This window comes from Theobroma umbraticum, unplaced genomic scaffold (assembly GCF_002168275.2).
Source record: "Theobroma umbraticum cultivar Fairchild unplaced genomic scaffold, ASM216827v3 scaffold_44.0, whole genome shotgun sequence".
Taxonomy (NCBI): Eukaryota; Viridiplantae; Streptophyta; class Magnoliopsida; order Malvales; family Malvaceae; genus Theobroma; species Theobroma umbraticum.
The window spans coordinates 11,606,504-11,617,156 of NW_018397255.1; the positions used below are offsets into that span (position 1 = coordinate 11,606,504).

General features: G+C 35.3%; 1 protein-coding gene across 1 annotated transcript; it reads right to left on the reverse strand.

The window, feature by feature from the left end:
* Nucleotides 1-7,204: 7,204 nt before the first annotated feature.
* On the reverse strand, nucleotides 7,205-9,243 carry LOC110408998 (cytochrome b561 and DOMON domain-containing protein At3g25290-like). Its single transcript, XM_021418195.2, has 3 exons — nucleotides 8,530-9,243; nucleotides 8,062-8,316; nucleotides 7,205-7,738 (listed from the first exon to the last, which is right to left on the reverse strand). The coding sequence occupies exons 1-3, from the start codon at nucleotides 9,157-9,159 to the stop codon at nucleotides 7,427-7,429; spliced, it is 1,197 nt and encodes a 398-aa protein (XP_021273870.1). The 5' UTR covers nucleotides 9,160-9,243; the 3' UTR covers nucleotides 7,205-7,426.
* Nucleotides 9,244-10,653: the final 1,410 nt, after the last annotated feature.

A 10,653-nucleotide genomic window follows, 5' to 3' on the forward strand; every position in this document is an offset into this window, starting at 1 on the left:
CTGTCGAGAATTTTACCAAATAATTTTCATCATCAAGATCCACCACATTAAATCTATCTTTAAGGGACCAAAAAGTAACCATTTTTTCGCATAGCAATTTGTACTAAATCTGACACCCAAGCAGTCGTACAATGAAAGAACTTTGCCATCTCTTGGAAAGTTTGGTTTGTTTTCGATCCGAGATCCTAATCGAGGGAACCCCATCAATTGTTTCAAACAGAAAATCATCCTTTTTAGTTTCCACGTTATTTGATAAATCAACGTCGCCATCATCCCCATTGTCTCCATCCTCACTAAGATTTTCTTCTTTTTAATAATTAAAATGGGTTTGATAATTGTTGTCTTTTTTTTTATCCTTCTCTAACTCCATTATCTTTTTCTCCCCTTCTTCTTCTTCTTCCATTCAAATTAAGTTTGGCAAAATTGTTCAACTTCAAGAGATTTCAAGATAATTTTTAGTTTTTGACTTTAGAAATATATTTTTTAAGTGATTTTTACAATTAATTTAGGATTCTAATGTGAAAATCAATTGTTTTCTTTTTAAATAAATAAATTAAGGTTTTACTTTTAGTTTAATTTAGGGTTATAATGTGATATCCATTAAAAGTAGCAACTTAATATCAAATTAAAATTCTAACAGAAGTCGTGATAAAATTTTTCCAATACTGATATTACTCCATAATCACAGCTTGTCGATTGAAACCCTTCCTTTCTCATTAATTCTCTTTCCCAATTAAAACCCTAAAATAAAAATCTCCTCTTTTCTTCCTTCACTTGTTGTCTCGTACTAGAACTTAGCCACCAACCTTTTCTACCTTCCTCCTTACCCAACATTTATTTTCAAGGTTAGTAAATTTTGGTTTTAGTATTAGCTATTGTGGTTTTATTTGTGTTGTGCCTTCTTCCTTACCCATCTCTTATTGTTCTTTTGGGTCCTTTGAATGATTCTTCTTAACCCATCTATTGTGTTTACTTTTTAGTTGAGTTTTCGTCCATGTTGGTATAGGTGTTAGTTTGCTGGGTTTTAAGCCGATTTATGGTCTTTCCAAGAGACCAAAACTGAGGTCAATTTCAATTGATCGATTTGCCCTTATGACTTGTCGACTTCAGTCAATCATAAAGGACAGTTGGTCTCAACAATTTTGGTTTCTCTTGAAATTGAAACTGACAGATGAATTTCCCGACTTAAACGTTTTACCAATTACTAATTTCATTTCAAAGGCTTGATAATGAGTTTTCAAACAAAACTCTATAAAAACAATTTATACAAGTTTGTATCCATTGAAATGAAGATTGAAGATTCCTTGAATGATTGATTGTGCTTGTCACATAACTTGCACTTTTGGATATTTGATCTTGCTTGGGGAATTAAGTTCTCAAACTCTTTGGATATTTGATCTTGCCTTGGAATTGGATTTCCAAACTCTTTGGATATTGGTTACGTTTGAAACGTAAACTTTGATATTGTATGAAAATAGATTCCTTGCATTATTTTGAAAGTATCTTTGATAAACGCTCTCCCGTTTAGCTTGTTCTCCCTCCTCGTATCTATTCACAAAATTATTTATAATGAACACATGTAAGATGCATTTGTTGTTGCAAATCAATAGTTGCTTGGCTAGCTATTTTTTGGGAAAAGCCATTACTTCAATCAGTTTGGTAGGTGATTGAAAAGGCATTCAATAGGTATTAGCCCTAGCTTCGAGTTGAACTCTACTTGTCTGTCTGTTTTGTTCATTTATTGTGAATATTAGACTTGTGTATATTTTTGTAATAAATGTTATACTTTGAGAATTGCCACGGAATGGCTTATACTTTAAATTACCCATGGTGGCTTATAACTTGAACTTTGTATTTATTATGCTTCCACACTTTAAGCATAAAAATTATGCAAATGGATATTTTGACATTTGATATAAATAAAATTATACATGCTTGTAAAAGATTTCATGGTAATGAGTCCCATGATGGAGATTTGAGTGATTTGCTTATTTGTTTTGAAACTTGTTTGGGTTAAAAAGATCACTCTCATTGATACCCTTGCACTGGTCATGACTCCTGAGTTTGGATCGTGACACAATTTGCTAATAGTTAAATGATGTGAATCTAAAAATTGTAATTACTTATACGAATAAGAACATCAAAAATAATTTTTTTACATCTAGTAATTTTGATAAATTTTTTCATATGGTCAAATTAAATTAAAATGCATTGGTCAATTGTTAAATTTCAATCAAGCAAATATTGAAGAAATATTTTTTTCCATATTTAAAATTTTGCTCAACCTCAACAAATACAAAAAAAAAAAACCAAAAATTGGATACAATTATTAAATAGCGTGGCAACGCACGGCTACCATGAGCTTGTCAACATCTAAATGATCTTTGGGAGGCGTCCAAGACATGCCTTTATATTTTGTACTAGGACATGCCTTTTTTCATTTTTGGTCCCAATTTTAATGAAATAAAAGCATTCATATCTTGTTGACAAGGAAAGAAAAAGGAGTAATTGGTCTACTTCTAATATGAGCTTTGACAGGTGGGAAAGACATGCAGTTTCTTGTCCCAGCTTTGGATTTTTTCAGAAACCAAGCTGCAAGAGATTACGTATAACAATTGAATATAATTACATTCTTCCTATTTGGACTTGCTAGCAATTGGTGGTGAGCGAGAAGGACCACCTCCTTTGGACATGACATGGCCATCAACATCAGGACAGGCCTAAATACGCCATTTGGGCTTTAATTTTTGTAGGCCTAGCACAGTCTAAGAAAACGCTTTTTGCCTTTTTTTTCTTTATTTTTGTCAGAATTAGATAATGTGGTTCCATTATTCTGGCGTGAAGCCTTGTTCAGCTCATTGTCTAAGCCAGTTGCCCCATTTGTACAGGATAAATCCTAGGTTCAAAATTTGTAATGGCTGCACTTAATTTTGGAGTTTAATTATTTCGCCTTGCTCCTCTCTAAATCTATAGGAATATGTTAAAGACTTTGGAAAAAACAGTGCTCAAAAGAAGCAGGCACGCAACTGCCGCGAAAAGAATATCCAACAAGGAGCCCTCCAAAAGCTTAAGCTTGAGCAAGCCGAATCAATCAAGCTTAAGATATCAGCATAAACTGTTAGCCTGTTGGACTTTGGGCAATGATAGATCAATCAAGCTTAAAATATCAGCATAAAATGTTGGCTTGTTGGATTTGGGCAATGATGAGGCTGGACCCCTCCGTCGTGAACTCGGCACGCTCCACCATCTCAAAAAGAGATTTGATGGTCCAGAACTCCAAACTTGATTACTCTCTTTACCATGTTCTTGGTCAAAAATCTAGTTTCTACTTCCTACCATTAATGTGCTTTTCGTGGATTTTGATACAAGTATCTGCACAGGTAACCAGGTAAGTATAAGGACACCATCATGCTTGACTTATAGTTGACAATTGACTCATGGTTAAGAGACTAATCTAGTCAAATCGGAGGTTTTAATGTTTGGTTCAACGCACACGCTCCCACCAACCTCAGTGAAACTTCCTGCTTCAAGACCTTAAAACTTGTCATTGTTTCTGGGTTGGGTTGGTAGGACTTCAGGAGTCATCGACCCAAAAGAAAGATCCAAAAAATAAATAAATGAGACAAGTTAGGAGTCACCCTCTCTCTTTTTCTTTTTCTCTCTTTATTTTTTTGGTAACTGACACGTAATTTTGTACCACTTCATTTTCTTTTTATTAACTCGCAAAATTAAGCAGTGTAATCCTTCTATGGCACTAGCAGTATATTTAAAATTATGGTGCGACAAGTAATTTAAAATTATAACATAAATATATTTTAAATTTATGTGATAATTTTTACTTACGTATCCTATTTTAATTTATTAAATCTATAATTAACGTGATAAAAATGACATAAAAGACAATTACGCATATGATCACGCTAAGTTTACAGTTAGGTTGGGAGTGGATGACTTAAGTCGGCGTCAAGTGTCCAAACCAAATTAAGGCAAACGTTTTTTGGGTGAGGACAAACTTTGTTAGGAATTCAGGCACTAACGTTGCTGGTGTTTCTGTTCCTGTCCAACTCACGCTAAAATTTCTTTGTTATTTATTTCTTTTGTCCCTCCGATGACTACAAAAGGCACTAAAATAAAATCTCAGACAATCTCACGCATGGTAGCTTTAAGAGTTTTAAAATTCTCTCTAAAATGGACCCCAAGTTTCCCAATTCAATTAAATATATAGAAAAGGCAGCTTTCATGTAGATTATAGTGGTGAAGGTTCTTTGTTTTCTTTCACTTTCTTATTAGCAACGACCTGCAAATATTTATCATTAACAAAAAGAAAATTCTCAGTTTACGTTAATTTTTAAATTTTCAAATACTATTCTATAGATTTTTTTTTGTTTTTATATATGTAAGAAATTTCTTCGTATCATGTCATTATAATATATACATACATAACTTTCATTTCCGTTATTTACTCTTTTATTTTCGTAAAGTATGTTCGAAAACAACATCTTATTAAAAATTATAAAAGTGACAATGAAATAAATTTTATATTTATTAATTTTTAAAAATGTTTAAAAATATAAATTTAATAAGAACCTTTAGCTCTTGGTTTTAAATTAGACATCTAATTAGAGAAGAAGGAAATGAAACAATCTTGTCTGGCAGCCGAGGGGTGTTGTGAATAGTTTAAGCAGCCCTAGCGCTTTTTCTGGGAATTGCCTTATGGATTTTGCAGCATAATAAAACTCAGCAGGCCAGATTGATGAAATAATTTTGGTTTCCCCGTGGCCCAACTTGCAAGACCCCAAACTCTATATTTGAAAATTTTGGAAGAGTAATCATCGCCTAAGATTAGTGATGCAGCCATGATGTCATTATTAAGATATGTTAATTTTGCCAATAAAGTAGACACGTGGTAAGAGCTTATTTATTTAGTCATCCTGGCATCATTATGACATATGGTCCCATTTTCTTTTCTTTTTCTTTATTTTAATTAATGACCCCACTCTAATAAATACCAGCCGTATTGAATATTCGCCGCGCTTCTTCCAACAAAGCAACCGATGTGTTTTTTATTCCTATCTCACTACAATTATCAATTGGGCTTTTTTTGGAATCAAAAGTTGGATTGATCTTCGCCTGCTAAACAATAGGTTAGGTTTTGACCTCCAGCTTTTCAATGACCTTGTCTGCTAGGTATGAAAAAATAGAATTCAGATAGAGATTTTAAGATTTTGAAGTTAGGTTATGATACAAAACTAGAAACCAAAAGCAATGCTGCAGCGTGAAGAGCTGTGGTGTTGAAGGGTGTTATATATTCAAAGAAAACGCAAAGCATCAAGAGCAAAGGTATTGTGACTGAATTGACTAAAAAGATTGACGTTCCAGTTGCTTTCCTTCAATCCTTCGTTTTGGAGTATGTGTAACAAATTATGTTCCCCAGTCTTTGGTAAGATGTCCACGACATAGTCATAGAGGGTATTATAGTTTAAAAAAAGCTTAAAAGAGAAGCATGGCGTCCTGTCAATCGGGTTCACATGCACGTCAAACACAATATTTAATCGCAAATCTAAAGAACTCAGCACTGATTATTGCCAAGGAGAAAGCCTCCGTGGGCTATGTGTGGGTCAATTGTCATTATCGAAAACACCCTTCTTTTTATGTCGCATTAGCTAATCTCCTATTTCTAGCGACGTCAATAATCCTACCAACTCTCCTACATTGCCCGCCGTGCCATTAACGTCCGTCCAGATAGTGTTTTTGATGTTTTAGGCAATCTTGGCGTCAAAATCACGTTGCTAGTAGTAACAATATGATTATATGCGTGTCTTTTTTAATCAATATGAAGTAAAAAAAAAAGTATTTTAATCAACATAGAGATTAAAGGAATTTGTTGGTATCAAACTTCCTAACGGTATGTTGAAGCCCAAAGGTCCCCATCATTAAGGCTGAGAAAGTCATTTTGTTGTTGAGATTTCTTTTCACCCTGCTTCAGTTCTAAATGAAAAAACACGTTACGTTAGTGAGAGGACAATCTAACAGCAGGCGGGGGGCATTTTTCTTCCAAGTAATGAGGGAGAAACTTGTTAATAATATGGGAATCTCATAAAGAAGGCTAACCATCAGAAAGAAAGGAGCAAAAGCAAAAGCTAAAGCAGTGGGGAAGCAAGGAAAAATTTATATAAGCACATGGACCGGGGAAGGGACCCCCGTCTTGGAGGGCAGCACCTAGTGAAAGTCAAAGTAAACTAGCAATTAGAATGAGGTTTGGTGAATATAATTGCTGAGAAAAGGTGGCACTTTGGCAGTCCAGTCCAGTCCCAGCCCCAGTCCCGGGTAAGAATCTAAGAAAATTCGCGCAATCCAAGTTTGGACCCTGAATCCCTTTCCCTCAGCTTCAAGAAATTTCCTAGGACCGTAAAAGTTGACAAATTGCATCAAATGTATTCCACTGTAACCATTCCCTATCTTGTCAAATTCACACGCAAATGTAGCAAAGCAAGCACCAAAGTAGGTATGATTATCAACAATTCACCAAGAGCTGTCTCAATTTGGATGTCATTTTCACCAGAATGTTTGGTTCCCTTGACATCACCACTCTGTTCTTTGGGTAGTGAAAGGTCGAATTCAAGTGGACTGATGTTCACACATCAGAATGAGGGATTATTAACCTTCTCCTTTTTCGTTTACTCCCAAATTTTTAATGACGTTGGTAAATGTTACTGGTCATTTCCATAGATCAGTAGTTCCGCATCACTAGCATTCATCAGCTGCAAGCAATCGCGTAAGATTTTGAAAATTCGGTGACAAATCTTCCAGCTTTAGTATTGCTTTGTTCAGTGGCGATGATGGAAGCGACAATGACAATACATGTCAACGAAAAACAATAAAAAAAGCGAGACAGCGCTATCTGTAGCATCAGATCTGGATAATGTTGATAGGAAACTACTACATTTGCCGAAAGAGATTGAAAATGGTGTTTCAAGCAGAGAATATTTACTTAAGTCCGTGCAATGGTCTTTATGTCGACAGAATCAGATGTTCAGATATCAATAAAACCTTCTAGAGTTGCAGGTAAAAACCGAGGTTTGATTCCAAAGCCTAGAACCCCGATATACGAGGGTGAAAAGAAAAAAGAATGGTGAATACTGTTTCAAAATCGTGACGCGAAAGTTTCCATCCATCCTAAATCCTATTTGCAAAGACACACACAAAAAGAAAGCTGAAATATTCAGCAATATGCTACTACATATATATATATATATATATATATACCAAGTACAATAACATCATGTAGAATCAAACCATTATACAAGAGACAGAATAATAAATAAGTGGTCCGAAATAGATAAACCTCAGTGTCTCAAACATGAGAGGGGAGGAAGGAGCATGTTACAAAATCAGGTTGGGCAGGAGAGCTGCAAGAATTAGTTGATTACATGGCAAGCGGCTGCTGTCTAGCTTGACCATTGTTGTATCCATCATAAGGTTTGGTGGACTTCCCAGACTTTCTCTTCAAGGCTACAACCCAAGTAATGGCTTCCAACAGCAAGGAAATCCCGCCCAGGGAAATAATCACAATCATATAAGCCGATTTCCACTTATGCTCAGGCCTCAAGATACTGAAACCCTTAAACACATTGAGGATGCCAAGGACAAGTATGGCGTATCCTAAGCTGTGGTGATAAATGTTCCAGTAGAATCGGTACTTGTGCTCCTTCTTGGGTCTTAAAAACAAGGCAAAAATCTAACAAAAACAAACAATAAATTCCAAGTTGAGTGCCCGCACAAAAATGAGTTGTTTATGCTATAAGTCCAATTCAATTCTCACAATTAATCTAACAGGAAAAGGATCTCTCAGAGCGAACATTTCAATTCACACAATACTATAAGTCCAAAAGACATCGACCCTTCCAAATTCTCAATAAAAATATCTCAAAACTTAAGCATCAAGAGAACAAGTTGGCAAACTAAAAATCACCGAACAGTTGATGCAAGAATTCCATTTTGATGCACACCAAAAGATATAGTAATTGCTAAAACTATTGCATATAAATTCCCAACAAATACCTGCACAGTAGCAAGAGCGAAAAGGGCAATTCCTATACTTCTGTGAACGGAATATTGAATCCCGGGGGATTCACTTCCAAGCTTAAGACCAGTTCCCCAGCCAGCAACTCCTATGGCATAAGCTGATATCTGACAGAAGACATGAAGATAGAACCAAGCTGGATCTGCAGACTCAAAGGTTCTTATGTACCGCGCAATCATTGCTCCAACCGGAAACAAAATTCCCCAACTCACAGCATTTAGAATCCCATGAATCTGTCATCAACAAAATTTTTGTCAAGTTTAACAAATTCATCAACGACCCAAATCAATCTAGTAAACAAAGAATTCGATTTTTTGGTGCCAAAAGAAAAAATTCAACATCAGTCCAAAATTTCTAATTTTAATAATCAAGTCCCCCAGTCAACAATTTCTACTTAACAAACATTAACTCTTTAAAAAAATCTAAAATTTAGAAGGAAAGCTCACATTTTTCTTCTTAACCCTGGTGTCTCCTCCAGAACCACTGCTACTCTGTCCATTTTTCAAATCTAGGGTTGCTTTAGATTTCAAATTAGCGGTAGCAAAGTCATGCTTTTCCAACTTGCCATCTTCTCCAACGCCGGGACCCACCTGCCACACTTGATTAACCGTCCCTTGGGCCGCTAAATCCGCCGGAACCTTAATTTTAGCGAAAATTGTCAAACTCCCGTCGGTTCCACTCTCAGCCGACTTATCCCAAACCTCAAACGATAAATCCTTCGGCACAATTGAAGCGTACGTGCTGACGTCAAAGGTATGCACCACGGGAACGCCGGTGGTGGAGTTTTTGTAGGCGACGAGGGATTGGGAACCAGCCATGCCGGTGGCCTTTGGATTTATGGCCCACGCGATCCAGCCGTCGGATTTGGCGGGAGTGGCGATAAAGGCGATGGAGAGAGTGGTGTTGGAAGAATCGTAAGAGAAGTGAAGGTAAGAGGAAAGAGAAGGCAGGTCGACGCAGTTGGCGTAAACTTGGTTCTTGGTGAATTTTTGGGAGGAGCAGGTGAGGGAAACCGCCGGTGATATTAGCAGTGCGCAAAAGGTGAAAACAAGAAAAGCCGACGACCACGAAGCCATAATTTTTTTTTTTCTTTTCTTTTATTTTCTCTTCAGACGAGACAGACACCAAAAGAGTAACGGCTAAGTGGGTTTTAATTGATGCAGGGTTAAAGTTGGCGGAATAAATAGAAGCCAGAAATGTCTTGGCTAATAATAGGAGGACACGCGTTGCTTGTTGGTTCGGAGGGTTAGTGGTAGTCACGCGCTAAATATAGAGGAAACTTCTCAACAACAGTGTAATTTATTTAGGGGCGAGGAATTTATATTTTCTGATTTTATTGGCAATTGGTTTCAAACAGCTAGTTTCTTCGACTGTTTTACCTGTCAGTCAAAAGAAATACTAGGGTACTAGATTGCTATCCAATTGGGAGGTTATTATTAGCAAAGATTTTTTACCAAAACAATAGGCATTAATCAGAATTTTATGTTGAATTTGTTAATGATGGATGTTTTCCAAACAAAACAATTAACTCACAAATGGGTTAGTTGGGAAATTTTAGATTTCCAGTAAATCTCAATTATAGTAAATCCTATTGGGGTTCCTGCCCAAAAGAATGGATTCCATAATGTTCTTGTTCCTTATCGATAATGTTTATTACTGTTTATTAACTAATTATAATCTTATATGATGGTATATATTGTCATACCATCAAATAATATCATTTTATTATTGAAGTAAATTTAAAATTTTTAAAATTTAAAATTATACACTGATAATTTTGTTTAAAAAATACATAAAAATAAAAATATTTTTTTTATATTTTTTAAACTTGCACCTATTTACATCCGAGCATTTGGTTCATTAGTTGGTGTATTATCTTCTTGTCTAAATAGTAAAGTACGAATCTTCCATTTCTCAATTAAAAGAAAAAAACTCACACTCATCCAATATCTCTTTTTCCTAATCTCTTTCCAACTCCTCACTCGATCTTGATCTCCTTTTCTTCTCCTCTTCTTCTTTCGTTAAGAGCAGTAAGATTTTATTGCAAGCTCGCAACTTCAATGTTAAAACATGGTCTGATTATTTTTTTTATTCAGGCTTGCAATTTTCGTTAAAGGAAATAGGATAATCAAGGTTTCAAGCAACTATTTTTACTTGGCAGCTCTAGCGATATTTTTCTTGAATCAAAGATATTATGGTGGAAGTTCATTGGACCAGAAAGTCTATGACTTGTCTAATTGGTAATGTGTGAATCCATTGCTCCACCAGTGGAATGATCGGACCTTAGATAATTTACAGAATGGCCGAATTAGTATGACTATGGTTGACCTTATAGCAGCCACAAGGCCTATATCAACAATTCAATGTCCAAACCCAAGGTCCATGGTTGTAGAAATGGCTTCGACAAGTCACTTAAGTAACAGAATCACCCAAATTCAAGCATATGACCAAGAGCATATTCAATAATCTTTTTTAACGGTGTTATAATTAAAATAATAATAATAATAATTAAAAAATTAGTATTTAAATTATAAAATAGAAATTTTTTATCTTTTCATATAGTATTTAAA